General features: G+C 36.8%; 2 protein-coding genes across 4 annotated transcripts in view; both read right to left on the bottom strand.

The window, feature by feature from the left end:
• The window catches only part of LOC144974077 (solute carrier family 22 member 6-A-like), a 2,711-nt gene extending 671 nt beyond the window's left edge, over positions 1-2,040 (bottom strand). Inside the window, exon 1 of the mRNA XM_078916967.1 lies at positions 1-2,040. This exon is cut by the window's left edge and continues 671 nt beyond it. Within this exon, the coding sequence (XP_078773093.1) occupies positions 609-2,021 (1,413 nt within the window). The 5' untranslated portion in view covers positions 2,022-2,040 and the 3' untranslated portion in view covers positions 1-608.
• A 9,309-nt stretch (positions 2,041-11,349) lies between these two features.
• The window catches only part of LOC144972448 (solute carrier family 22 member 6-A-like), a 15,589-nt gene continuing 11,938 nt past the window's right edge, over positions 11,350-15,000 (bottom strand). For all 3 annotated transcript variants that reach the window (XM_078913629.1, XM_078913631.1, XM_078913630.1), the window contains exon 3: positions 11,350-13,502. In XM_078913629.1, coding sequence (XP_078769755.1) covers positions 12,061-13,502 — 1,442 coding nt within the window. In that variant the 3' untranslated portion in view covers positions 11,350-12,060. The remainder of the gene's footprint in view (positions 13,503-15,000) is intronic.

Here is a 15,000-nt window from a genome sequence, read left to right on the forward strand (position 1 = left end):
AGAGAGTAAGCTTATGCAAGAAGTTTACGCAAGAATTTTTGGGGAAAACTACAATCTACACCACAATGCAAAGGAATACTATCACCAACAATCAACATGCCACTATACGATTATAAGCCTTTACATGTGTGCAACTACCCCATACGATTTGCAAGCTCACGTCCATGTCAATTTATTGTTACTGTGGCAATTTGGATGCCATCTTTTTTTATTATTTAAGAAAACCATTAGACGAATAGAACAAGTTTTAATTTAAAATTTAAACAAACTTGATCGTGGAGAATCTAAATCTACTGTCGCGTGCGTTAACTTTAGCACAGAGGGAGACTTAGCCTCTTAGATTTGGACCAATTAGATTACAGTAGATTTGGGGCAGGTGTTTCTTTGATAATAAATTGAGCCTTTTAAAAAGAAAGGCTAATAACGCTGAAAATGGTTCAGCCAACACGAGGCAAACATTTCCAATGTGACAAACTCATCCCATTTGACAGTATTATAACAAATTTTTATTATTTCAAACTTCAAACAACGACACTTGTAAAAATTCTGCCAAATTTAGGTCCGAAGCACCTTAATATCAATACTCGTCACCGTGTCACGACACAAGACTAACATTCAATAGTAGAAGCCAGTTGTTTGCCTTTAGTCTCGGATAGCGTTGACAATAGAAGTTTGGCAATAATAAAAATACAAACTAAGCCCATGCCAGGTGCCCACGGTGCCAAGGAATGTAATGGAAGCAGATAGGCAGCAAGCATTCCTCCGACGCCCGATCCGGTTATACAGAAACCTGCACCGGATGATCGGAGAGTAGTTGGAAACAATTCTGGGATATAAAGACACAAAATGGTATAACTGCTACCAACTGCAAGTCTGCCTATCAGGTAAAATGCAGTGGATGTGTAGGCGATGTGCTGCGTGTGTGTTGAAAGGGCACAATCAAGCAATGTGGATATTATAAGGCAGACAGCCGCCATGGCCATGAAAAATATAACAACAAATCGTCTTCCTTTATATCTCATCAAAAGGATCATTAAAAGACATGCGGGAAAACCTAGAATTGCCATAAGAGTGGTGTTGACATAAAGATTTCCTGCAAGCGTTGATGCACTCAAATAAAGTCCAAAAAAGCTGAGATTATTCGTAAAAAGCAAGTACCAGCCAATGCAGGCAGAAAGGCGAAGATTTTTATTTCGAAAAATATCCAAAATGTTGTAGTTCGTAGCAGCTTTCTCAGTGGCATGTCTTTTGTTTCCTTGACTGCATAATCTTTCCCATGTGCCTTTGATCTGGTCAAACTCTAACCTGTTTAGGTGACAAGCCTTTTTCAGGTTTTTTGTAGCTTGTATATAATTACCCTTACTGTATAACCATGAACTAGATTCATCCACAAAACACATTAAAAGCAAAGGACACAAACAACAAATAGCTAAGCATATTTGTAAGTATCTCCAGTCTTCATCACGGAAGATATACCCTATACCTGACAGAATCAGAGAAAAAATGGCCCATACAAACTCATGATAGAAAACAAAGATTTCCCGATGTTTTGATAACAGCAGCTCCGAGCCGAGGACAAATGTTGTCGAATTTATTCCAAAACCAAAAAAGCCAGTAAAAAATCGGAGAAAGATCATCACATAAATATTTGGAGCAAAAGCTGAACACAAAAGTGACATTGAGCATAGCGCACCAGCAATCATTAAAGCTTTCTTTCTACCATACATGTCAGAAAATGTGGATGCCAAAAGAATTCCAGTAAGTCCACCCAACGCCAATGAAGACTGAGCCATCTGACCTATGCCCTTTGAGTCACAGACTAAATCCCATTCTGTGATGATAGACACGTGTTTACCTCCCCTGTAATCGCATCCCTCTCTACAGGCAATTGTGTCCAAGTGTTTGATTTGTCCTGATGAGTTTGATGTGATTTGGACTTGACAATCCTCGTATGAAGTGTGGAATGAAGTTGACTCGTTGGTGACACGAAATATCTCTTGTGACAATGTGGTTTCGTTCATTGAAGAACACGAAAACTCGGGCTCCATTCCTATTCAAATAGAAAAGATATAATTGTGATACTATATCTATCTATCTATCTATAGAGTCTATATCTATCTATCTATCTATCTATCTATCTATCTATCTATCATTTTAATATTTACCACAATGTTGGAGTCAGTCTACATCGATGATTCAGGCCTTTTCAGTCATCGTCAGGACTGTGTGTTACATGAGTTATAAATATCAAAATAATAATTCGCTCCATTGCTACATGTCGAGCACTATTCGTACGATATTTGTATCCAACACAATTCAATATTTATCTATCTATCTATTTATCTATCTATCTATCTATCTATCTATCTATCTATCTATCTATCTATCTATCTATCTATTTAGCTATCTATTTATTTATCTATCTATGTATCTATGTATCTATCTATCTATCTATCTATCTATCTAACTACTGGTTATCTATTTATTCATCTATCTATTTGTCGTTTTCATCCATTTTTGTATCTATTCGTCTACTTATATACTTATCAATTTGCTGTTATCCATCTGTACTATAACAACCACAACAACAACTACTACTACTACTACTACTACCATTACTACTACTACTACTACTACTACTACTACTACTACTACTACTACTACTACTACTACTACCTCTACTACTACTACTACTACTACTACTACTACTACTACTACTACTACTACTACTACTACCCGTCTTAACATCAACACCAACAACGACTAAAACAAAGCACAAAATACAATAGCAAGCGGGGCGGTGCGTGATAAACAACCACTTAGCAACCCTCCTCTTGCCACAATGGGCATGGCGGCCAGCGCTCCAGTCTCGGCACGCGAGCAGGTAGTTAAAATGTGCACGCTGACGTCACAGCCTCTCACTCCAGTTCATATTATAAGCTTCTTGGTGTAACCATGAACGTTTATAGTCAGGTTAATACGGTTTAGTGAGAATTACTCATAAACGCGGATGGCAAAAAACAATAACAAAGACCGGAGTGACGTCAACTTCGAACTATCTATATGTGGGATAAAAAAACCATTGAAGTTACATTGAAGTTTAGCCAAAGTGCACACCCCCTCCTCCCTCTTTCTGTTTGGTACAGTAGAGTACTTTTGTCGATCCGAAGTCGTCATATTCTGAATTCAAAATAAACCTTGATGTTCGTCACGAGACAACAACAATCACATCTTTTACAACCGTGATATGAATAGTCATGAAGAATGATATGATATAATTACAGCCGTCCAGATTTTTTTTTTTAGGACAGATAGCTAGCAAATTATAATGCTTGCTTGACTTTGTTTTTAAAGGTTTTACGGCGATTGTGACACTTTTTGGTCATATCAGCGCCAATAGCATGGAAGAAGATGAGCTATTCAAATAATTCCAAATTTACAATTGAAAGCACGCGAGAAAAAGTAGGACAAAAGGGAAATTGATTAGATAAGGAATAGAGGTAGCCATTCCAAGAGCAAACCATCGATGTACAATTTAATTTGAGATCACATTAAAGTCCCACCCAGACACAGGACAATATCCAAAGAGGAATACACTCAAATGTTCACAAAATATTATATTCAAAAACATTAAAAATAAAATTAAATAGCACATTGCAGAAAGATGATTTACAAGAGAGAAAAAATATCATCTCCCCCCCCCCCCCTCCCCCCATAAAAAAATACACCATGAATTTGACAGTGTCTCCTCTAGTTAGGACTCCGGCAGGACAAACCAAGTAGTCTCAGTTCAAGTCACAGACAGAAACCAACCTGGAAAATGAGAACGTATATAGGGGATAAAAGACACCGCAAGAGTAGCTTCCCTGTCCAGGATGGGAGAGCAAATGACCCTTGGAATAAAAATAGATGGAAGGAAGATGACGTCATAATACTGAAGCCAACCGTTGGCCGCATCCGCCATATTGGGAATACCAAAACATTCCTGCGTTACGGCCGTAGTTACGGTGATTCACTCATCGGTGGACATCCAAATCAAGATGATCAGTGTATGTTTTTCCTTCCAAGTAAGTATCAACCTTAAATTTGTTTCATAATTATGTTTGCAAATACGTTTTATCAGTTAAATCATGCTTAACGATGAAATAAAACTATTTGATAGCTAAGTTGAGTCGAATTCAGATATCTCTCCCTGTGAATGTGATGTGGCTATGGCATGGCACGTTCACTTTCACTTTCAGTTTTCAGCCACTTTGATTTTCTTAAAACAAGTATAGATTCTAGTCTAATCGTTTTTTCATTTGTTTTAGTTATCGGATGTATATGGTAAAGGCGATGTTTATTATTAGTCTTAGATCGACATTATTTTACTGACGGAAAGCCTTTGACTCTCGATGACCAGAGACTGTTTCGTCACCCTTGGCCTTGGCTTGGCTCTAGCTGAAGCTGGACGGTTAGTATTGGTTGGATTTTACTATCTAACATTAATAGTAATGTTTCATCTTCTCTCTAAAAGATTTCGTTGTACATTTTCATCACACTGACCTATCACTCATTCTTGGAAAATATTTTGTTCTACAGGAATAAAGGACTAGGCTGCCTGTATTCTCACCCCCCCCCCCCCCCCCCCCCCCCGGCCGATTGGATTACTGAAAAAAAACGTCGCCGGCTTTTTGCGATTTGGATTTGATTGATTTTTTTAAAAATTGTGCAACTTGTGACAAGAAACTTAACAAATTACTGCATTACAACCTTTGGATTAAACATACAACAATTGTGGACTACTATTATGAAGACTAGCATCCGGGGGGTGTACTATTATGAAGACTAGCATCCGGGGGTGAGAAAAGTCACTTTGAAAGGACTAACCAAAGATGATATGGCTGTACCAATCGCAGTGATAAGGATAGTGTTACAGGAATCACCGTCCATCAGTGAGTACTTTTCTTTTTTTGCTAACTGTTGTGATCATACGTCCAAAGGATTACTTGCTCAGCTACAAGATTACAAGAAGGTCTTGTTGAGATGAAAAGTACTAACTCATTTGCTGACTATGTGTGCATCAAATTTCAAAATGGGGGACTAATCTCTAGGTAAAAACTGCAAAAGTCAGTCATTTATCGACAAATGTAGGTTAGATTTCGGTTCGGTTGAAATCCAACCTAACCGTAAAAGGCTTAAGATTGGTTGGATTTTACTATCTAACGTTTATTTCATCTTCTGTCTAAAAGAATTCGTTGTACATTTTCATCACACTGACCTATCACTCATTCTTGGAAAATATTTTTGAACCATATTAATTATTCATTGTGTTCTACAGGAATAACCAAAGATGCCTGCTTGTTGCGCATTTGGCTGCACCAATCGCTCTGAGAGGGAGAAGGGTACAGGAATCACCTTTCACAAGTGAGTACTTTTCTTTTATTGCTAACTAAAACATTTATGATCATACGTCTAAAGGATTACATTACTTGCTAAGCTACAAGGTCTTGTTGATATGAAAAAGTACCAACTCATTTCCCAACCTTATGTGTGCATTAAATAAAATAGCCTTGTTTTAATCCCTTCACGGCTAGGTTACATTCAACCGAACGGAAATCTAACCTACTTTTGTCGATGTATGACTGTCTTTTGCAGTTTTGACGTAGAGATTTGTCCCTGTGATGTGCCTCGAGTGCTTGAGGCGAATCACAGGACTCATATCTCAGTGAAAGTTGTAGAGGATCGAATGATATCTTACGTGAAGTCCAGACTAGCTGTGAAAGGGTTAACACTTGGTTGTATCAACAACAGTGCTATTCGAACAAATGGTTTGCTACCACACAGAATAGCACACCCATGTTTCTCACTCAGTCACAGTAAGAATGTTACCAGGTGACCAATAATGTTGTAATGCTATTTTAAGACATTAGTGACAACAATGTGTTGTTGTTTTGTTTTTTTCAGATTCCCCAAGGATGAAGAGCGGAGAAAGCTGTGGATAAATTCCATAAGAAGGGAAAATTTTATTCCCTCCAAATATACTGTTGTCTGTTCTGTCCACTTTGAGGAGAAATGCATTGACAGAACTTCTGTCAATATTGTTCGATTGAGAGAAGGTGCAGTACCTACTATCTTTTTGTCTTTTCCTTCTTACTATCAAAATTCGGGGGACAAAGCTAGAAAACCGCCAGCTCAAAGAGAGCCTCCCCCTTCCATTTCTAATTCAGACAACTGTAATGCTCCATTGCCAAATGATCTTGCTATCCCTTCTACTTCTACGAGTGTTGATACACCAACCAAACAAAATTTTAAAAGAGCTCTAGAAGATAAAAGTCATAAATTAGAATCATGCAGAAAGAAAATTAAAATGCTTCAGCAGTCGAAAAGACGTTTAATTTAAAAAAATGCAGACTTAAAAAGTATAGTAATGGAGCTTAGAAACAAAAAGATGATTAGTGACTCTAGTGTAGATATTTTAGAAAGATGTGGGGGTGGGGTTGGTGATTTATTGAAACGGAAATTAGCGAAGATGGAAAATATGTCTGTACCTGTAAAGTATTCTCCAGAAATTAGAAGTTTTGCTATGACATTGCATTTTTACTCCCCTAAAGCTTATCGATATGTAAGAAAAGCTTTTGATACTTGTCTTCCTCATCCAAAAACTATTTCTAAGTGGTATAAAACTGTGGATGGGTCACCTGGTTTTACTAAATCAGCTTTTACTTTTCTTTCCAATATTGTACAACTGTCAAAGGTTGCAAAACCTTTTCTATGTAATCTTGTCATGGATGAAATGTCTATTAGGCAACATGTGGAATGGGATGGCAGCAAGTATCATGGCTATGTGGATGTTGGTACAGGAATTGATGATGATAATCTTCCCGTAGCAAAGGAAGCTCTAACTTTTATGATAGTATGCTTAAATAGCAGTTGGAAATTGCCTGTTGGGTATTTTTTATTAGATGGTTTGAATGGGGTGGAAAAAAAAAATTTATTGAATTCATGTATTAAAAAACTGCATGAAGTAGGTGTTGAGATAGTGTCAATCACACATGACGGTTGTCCATCAAATATGTCTATGTTGAAGTCTCTTGGTGTAATTGTAGATAGTGATAAAATAAAGCCATATTTTTCTCATCCTGTTACTGATTCGCCTATTTATGTTTTTCTTGATGCCTGTCATATGTTGAAATTGGTAAGGAATACTTTTGCAGAAAAAAAGTCTTTTTGTGTAGGTAATGATTTTATCGAATTGGACTATATTGAAATATTACATAAGTTACAAGAAAGAGAAGGATTGCACCTGGGTAATAAATTACAAGCAAGTCATGTGCAATGGTTTAAGAAAAAAATGAATGTAAAATTAGCTGCTCAAACTCTTAGTGATTCAGTTTCTTCTTCTCTTGAATTTTGTCTTAAAGAAAATATCCCTGGTTTTGAAGGATGTGAGGCAACTATTAAGTTTTTGAAAATGTTTAATTGTTTGTTTGATATCCTTAATTCTAGAAATATGAAGGCATTTGGATGGAAATCCCCATTGAGTAAATGTAATTTTGAAGCAACTGAAAAATTTCTCTCAAAAGTTAAAAATTATATTTTGTCCATGACATTATCTGTTAATGGTATGTCTCTTGTTTCCAGTAGAAGAAAGACTGGCTTTCTTGGTTTTCTTGTTTGTATTGATAGTGTTATTTCCATTTACAGACGTTTGGTAATGTCTGAAGATTCATGTATGAAATTTTTATTGACCTACAAGTTTAGTCAAGATCACATTGAACTTTTTTTTGGTAAGGTAAGAAGTATGGGAGGCTGCAATAACAATCCAACAGCTAGACAGTTCTCAAAAGCATACAAGCAACTCCTCACGCACAATGAAATTGAAGAAGTGAAAAGAGGGAACTGTTTGCCTCTGCAATCCGTACCCATTCTAAGTGTTTCCAGCCGAGAGAATTTAAGCCGTGATGTACCTTCTGGGATTCGAATCAATGCATCTTTATCAACAAACCGAGTCTTGTCTGAAGAGGTGTGTGAAAGTAGTGATATCAGTAGCAGTAGTTCATTTGATTTTGATGTAAACTATGATCAGTTGTCCACTTGTTCAAATAAAATTGTCGTCTACATTGCTGGATTTGTTGCATTTAAATTGAAACAAAGAATTCTTTGTGAACATTGTTCAAATGCATTAGTTGAAAATGAGCTATCTGACATACATTCTTTGATTGCTCTTAAGAACAAAGGGGGGTTGCAAATTCCTTCTAAGGGTGTTATTGATGTCTGTTTAATTTCTGAAAAGCATTTCAGAAAATATGTTGCAACTGTAGGTCAAGATCATTTTCATTTCAATCGATATGATTGCCATAAGCTTTTGCAAAGCATCATGAAGTCTTTCGTCAATAAACCCGTTTTTTCTACATTATTTCATTCCCATATGTTTGATCATGAGGGGATTGAGAATCATTTGATTCTTCTACTAAAAGCAATAGCTGAGAAATATATTCAGGTCAGGTATTTCTATGCTGGTAAACTTTACACTGAACAATTGAAAAAGAAGCTAATGTGTAAAAGCCGTCAAGTTCTTAACAAATTTATTTTATTTACAGGGCAGTAACAATGTCATTATTAACTTGTGTGATTTTTTTAAAGAGGCAAATATGTTTGTGTAAAACCCTTTCCTGGCTAGGCTGAATTTCACGTCAAACATTCCATCCGCTACAGCTTTCACCTCGAGCACTCGGAGGGCTCGAGTCGCATCACAGGGGCTAATTTCTGAACTGTAGAGGATTGAATGATGAATGACGTAAAATCCAGTCTCGCCATAACAGACTTCTGTAATAACTATTAATGATGAACTAGTAATGAAATTGCTGGGATTTTTGTTTTATTTTGAAATCTTATTGAATTATGATCAAACAATGAACCTTTTTGTGTGACCATGATATTTTGTGTAATAATGTCTTTTTTTTTTTGTCACTTTACACAAATAAATATAAAATGTAAATAGCATTTTGTGACTTAATTTTTGATGAATTATGGTAATTCATAGCTCTAGTAGCGGGGGTCCCGTTAGTTCAGTTGGTAGAGCATTGGACTGTCACGCTAAAGGTCTCGGGTTCGAGTCCCTTTGCAGCCATAATTTTTATCCGGTTCCCCCTGTCCACCCAGCAGCAATTGGGTAGCTTACTCTACTACACTATAGCTGCAGTGGTACGTCCACATTTTAAGTTGTCACCATTAACCCTTTCATGGCTAGGTTTGAGTTGAACCGAACCAAAACCAAACGTACTTTTGTCTATACATGACTGACTTATGCAGTTTCACCTAGAGATAGTCCATGTGATGCGACTCGAGCGCGCTTTAGACCAATTTGTGATGAAAACTGTACAGGATCGACTCATATTTGACGTGAAATCTAATCTAGCTGTGGACGGATTAAGAATTGTGGTCGTGTAGTGGTGACCTGATTTTTAATGTGATTCCTACCCCGAAACTTTGTGCTGTAAGAGTCAGCTTAAAGTGGTGGGTGGTTGGGAGGGCCTCCTGCATTCTAACAGGAGATGTATGCTTTCTTCTACTTTTACCCCCTTATCTTTTGTAACGTCTGCTTTCTGCCCTTGTCCTTGACCGAAATAGCTCGGTTGTGGTTGGGTTCATGTGGGGTTTTCTGCTTTGGACGAGCATGACGCGGCCGGGAACCGAACCCCAGACCTCCTGGTTACGAAGCCAACGTTCTAACCAACTGAGCCACTGTGACCAGTAAGATTGGTAGCGGATGACCGAATGGTCTACTTGCTGTTCTCTCTTCTTGGCCAAGCGAAATATGCCGTCTCGTGACACGCAGGTTCGATTCCGACCGGATCCACTTTTTATTTTTCGATATCTTTAATTCGAGCTTGCACTTCCATTACTTTCTGTTCGGTTGCTTGATATTTTACAAGTGTTTACTCATACTCCTCCCTTTTTCCTTATTCATGTCATAACCAACAAGCAAAGGAAATCGAACCGTGCGTAGTGATAGTGCTTTGGCTTCAGAATTGAACGAAGAAATTAATTTAATTAATATTGCCTTTGCAAGGTATTTTACAACATCACAATGACTAAATTCCCTTAGTAAGTGAGTATTTTAATCGGCAACACAAGATGATTTCCATCACTCAAGTCTATAGTTTCTATGATAAACAATCGTTTCCTGGGCTTCTCAATATGGCGGCTAAGCTCCGCCCACTGGCATCAACTTTGCGACCTCGCGAACGAAGCCGCTTACCTTCCATGTATTATTATTCCAAGAAATGACCCCATTCCATCAGATTGATTAATTGTTTCCTTGTAAGGGTTTTACGCTTGCAACACATTTAGGTCATATCAGCGCCAGTAAAAAGAAAGAGGATGTGATAGAGTGATAATAAAAAGGTCTAGAATTACAATTAAAGCACCCAAGAATAAGTAAGACAAAGGTTATTTAATTCGAATAGGTAACAGATATAGATTCCAAGAGCACACTATCAGTGTACTAAGTCTAAGATCACCTAAATGTCTCATCTGACACAAGCACAGATCCCCATTAAGATGAACACACTCAAATCTTTACAAACCACGTATTTTATGTGAAAACAATGCAATGCATAACAGAGAAATGATTAAAAATACAAAAAATATCATCTCCCAAAACTCGAACTATACATTTTACTGTTTTCCTCCCAGCTAGGGTATCCGGTCAGGGCCTGGACAAAACGAAGTAAACTCATTCAAAGACTGAGACAAAAAGCATGTTGGGAAACAGATATAGGGAGATAGAAGACACAGTAAGTGCCTCCCTGCCCACTATAGGATGTAAGAAGCCCCACCCAGGGAATTGTGTTTCCACTCTGGTAATCCCATAGGATGTCAAGAGAAATTCCCATCGGTTGCGTGTAACTGGTCTGTTACATTCAAAATTCCTTTTGAGGCACACATTGAGAATAAAGGATTAACAATGAAATAGCATATTTAAAATGTGACTAACATCAATACACGGCATGGAATCAATTAAAAAGAATAAATAATCATCTAATCACACAACAACAACAAAATAACAAGATAGAAAGAAAGAAAATTACGAAGATCACAAGTTGAGTCTTTATGATATCGTATCACTTTTATTCATCATTGGTATAATTTAGGTACATAGTACCAGCAACCATTTCTCAATTGTGCATTGTGATCCCTATCACCCTTTGTACTCAGTCCATTCAGTCAGCAGATACCCCCGACAAATGTGTCTTACATTGCACTGGTTGGTTGTTTGTTTGTAAGGGTTTTATGGCGCTCGCAACACATCTAGATTATATCAGCGCCAGTAAAAATGAAGAAAATTGGATGGTAAAAACATTGTTTGTTTTGGTTTGGTTTATTTATCTATCTATATTTTTAAAAATTTATATTGCAATTCTAAAATAAGACTACTGGCATTTCAATCCTCTTGGAGCACAAACATCAAAAATAAAGTGAGACAGTGAATGGCTAATAGGTGAAATGCCTTAATCAGGCCAAACAATTTGCTCAGCTCAGGTCCATGTCAATTTATTTTTACTGTGGCAATTTGGATGGCATCTTTTTTTTTAATTTGAAGAAATCCATTAAAAAAATAGAAGAAGTTTTAATTGACATTTTATACAAATTTGATCGCGGAGTTAAGAATCTAAATCTACTGTCGCATGAGTTAATTTTTGCACAGAGGGAAACTTTACCTCTTAGATTTGGACCAATTCTGCCGTTTTATTAAAGGACACAGTATGTACTATTTTATTAACATTGCTTATACTGTTTTTAAAAACAACGGAAGAATTAGAGAGTACAGGAGATTTGGGGGAATTGACTTATTTGATAATAAATTGAGTCTTTTAAAAAGAAGAAAAGCATCAGAAAGGCATATAATGCTAAAATAGTTCAGCCTAAACGAGGCAAATATTTCCATTGTGACAAGTTCATCGCATTTGACAGTATTCTAACATATTTTTTATTATTCCAAACTTCAAGCAAATTTACGTCCGAAGCATCTTAATATCAATCTAATAATACTCGTCACCGTGTCACGACAAGAGACTAACATTCAATAGTAGAAGCCAGTTGTTTGCCTTTAGTCTCGGATAGCGTTGACAATGAAAGTATGGCAATAATCAAAATACAAACTAAGCCTGTGCCAGGTGCCCACGGTGCCAAGGAATGTAATGGAAGCAGATAGGCAGCAAGCATTCCTCCGGCGCCCGCTCCGGTTATACAGAAACCTGCACCGGATGATCGGAGAGTAGTTGGAAACAATTCTGGGATATAAAGACACAAAACGGTATAACTGCTACCAACTGCAAGTCTGCCTATCAGGAAAAATGCAGTGGATGTGTAGGCGATGTACTGCGTGTGTGTTGAAAGGACACAATCAAGCAATGTGGATACTATAAGGCAGACAGCCGCCATGACCATGAAAAATATAATAACAAATCGTCTCCCTTTATATCTGAGCAGAGGGATAATTAAAAGACATGCAGGGAAACCTAGAATTGCCATAAGAGCAGTGTTGACATAAAGATTTCCTGCAAGCGTTGATGCACTCAAATAAAGTCCAAAAAAGCTGAGATTATTCGTAAAAAGCAAGTACCAGCCAATGCAGGCAGAAAGGCGAAGATTTTTATTTCGAAAAATATCCAAAATGTTGTAGTTCGTGGCAGCTTTCTCAGTGGCATGTCTTTTGTTTCCTTGACTGCATAATCTTTCCCATGTGCCTTTGATCTGGTCAAACTCTAACCTGTTTAGGTGACAAGCCTTTTTCAGGTTTTTTGTAGCTTGTATAAAATTACCCTTACTGTATAACCATGAACTAGATTCATCCACAAAACACATTAAAAACAAAGGACACAAACAACAAATAGCTAAGCATATTTGTAAGTATCTCCAGTCTTCATCACGGAAGATATACCCTATACCTGACAGAATCAGAGAAAAAATGGCCCATACAAACTCATGATAGAAAACAAAGATTTCCCGATGTTTTGATAACAGCAGCTCCGAGCCGAGGACAAATGTTGTCGAATTTATTCCAAAACCAAAAAAGCCAGTAAAAAATCGGAGAAAGATCATCACATAAATATTTGGGGCAAAAGCTGAACACAAAAGTGACATTAAGCATAGCGCACCAGCAATCATTAAAGCTTTCTTTCTACCATACATGTCAGAAAATGTGGATGCCAAAAGAATTCCAGTAACTCCACCCAATGCCAATGAAGACTGAGCCATCTGACCTATGCCCATTGAGTCACAGACTAAATCCCATTCTGTGATGATGGACACGTGTTTACCTCCCCTGTAATCGTATCCCTCTCTACAGCCAATTGTCTCCACGTGTTTGATTTGTCCTGATGAGTTTGATGTGATTTGGACTTGACAATCCTCGTATGAACTTTGGAATGAGGTTGACTCGTTGGTGTCACGAAATATCTCTTGAGACAATGTGGTTTCGTTCATTGAAGAACACGAAAACTCGGGCTCCATTCCTATTCAAAGAGAAAAGATATAATCGTGATACTATATCTATCTATCTATCTATCTATCTATCTATCTATCTATCTATCTATCTATCTATCTATCTATCTATCTATCTATCTATCATTTTAATATTTACCACAATGTTGGAGTCAGTCTACATCGACGATTCAGGCCTTTTCAGTCATCGTCAGGACTGTGTGTTACATGAGTTATAAATATCAAAATAATAATTCGCTCCATTGCTACATGTCGAGCACTATTCGTACGATATTTGTATCCAACACAATTCAATATTTATCTATCTATCTATCTATCTATCTATCTATCTATCTATCTATTTAGCTATCTATTTATTTATCTATCTATGTATCTATGTATCTATCTATCTATCTATCTATCTATCTAACTACTGGTTATCTATTTATTCATCTATCTATTTGTCGTTTTCATCCATTTTTGTATCTATTCGTCTACTTATATACTTATCAATTTGCTGTTATCCATCTGTACTATAACAACCACAACAACACAACTACACTACTACTACTACTACTACATACTACTACTACTACTACTATTTACTACTATACTACTACTACTACTACTACCTACTGCTGCCTGCTACTACTACCACTACTACTACTGACTACTACCTACTACTACGCTACGACTACTACTACTAACTACTACTACTACTACTACTACTACTCACTACGACTACGACTACGACTACACTACACTACTACTACTACTACTACTACTACTACTACTAACTACTACTACTACTACTACTACTACTACTACTACTACGACTACGACTACGACTACGACTACTACTACTACTACACTACTACTACTACTACTACTACTACTACTACTACTATTTACTACTACTACTACTACTACTACTACTACTACTACTACTACTATTAATACTACTATTACTACTACTACTACTACTACTACTACTACTACTATTACTACAAATACTACTACTACTGCTGCTGCTGCTACTACAAATATTGCTACTACTTCTTCTGTAACTACTACTTCTACTACTTCTGCTTATGATGTCTTTTAGTTTCCATGTATTTCTAGAAAGTTCACGTCTCTCAATACGCTGACCTTCCCTTATCCTATCACACTCTATCAAATTTATTGAAATCTCTTACGGTAAGAAATTCAAAGTGCATCTCAAAAATGAATCCCACCGCGAAAAAAAAAAACAACAGCGCAATTATTTCGAGATGATGAAAACGCTGAAAATCAATTTAATAACCAATTTATTAAATTTGGATAATTGTTTTATTGAGGACCATAGATATGCTTCGACGTGCATAAATATGCATTGTAATGGACAATAATTCGCTCTAGTTTGAGAGTAGTTTCATTACAACAACAAGACCATAACAATTTGAGTTATCAGACCTGCAAATAACGTACACGTTGATATGATTCCTTCACAAAAAAAAAAAGAAGATTAAAATCTAATAATCCGTCAAAGTT

The sequence above is a fragment of the Berghia stephanieae genome, chromosome 5 (genome assembly GCF_034508935.2).
Source record: "Berghia stephanieae isolate SIO BIC M18660-M18661 chromosome 5, UCSD_Bste_1.3, whole genome shotgun sequence".
In the NCBI taxonomy this organism is placed as follows: Eukaryota; Metazoa; Mollusca; class Gastropoda; order Nudibranchia; family Aeolidiidae; genus Berghia; species Berghia stephanieae.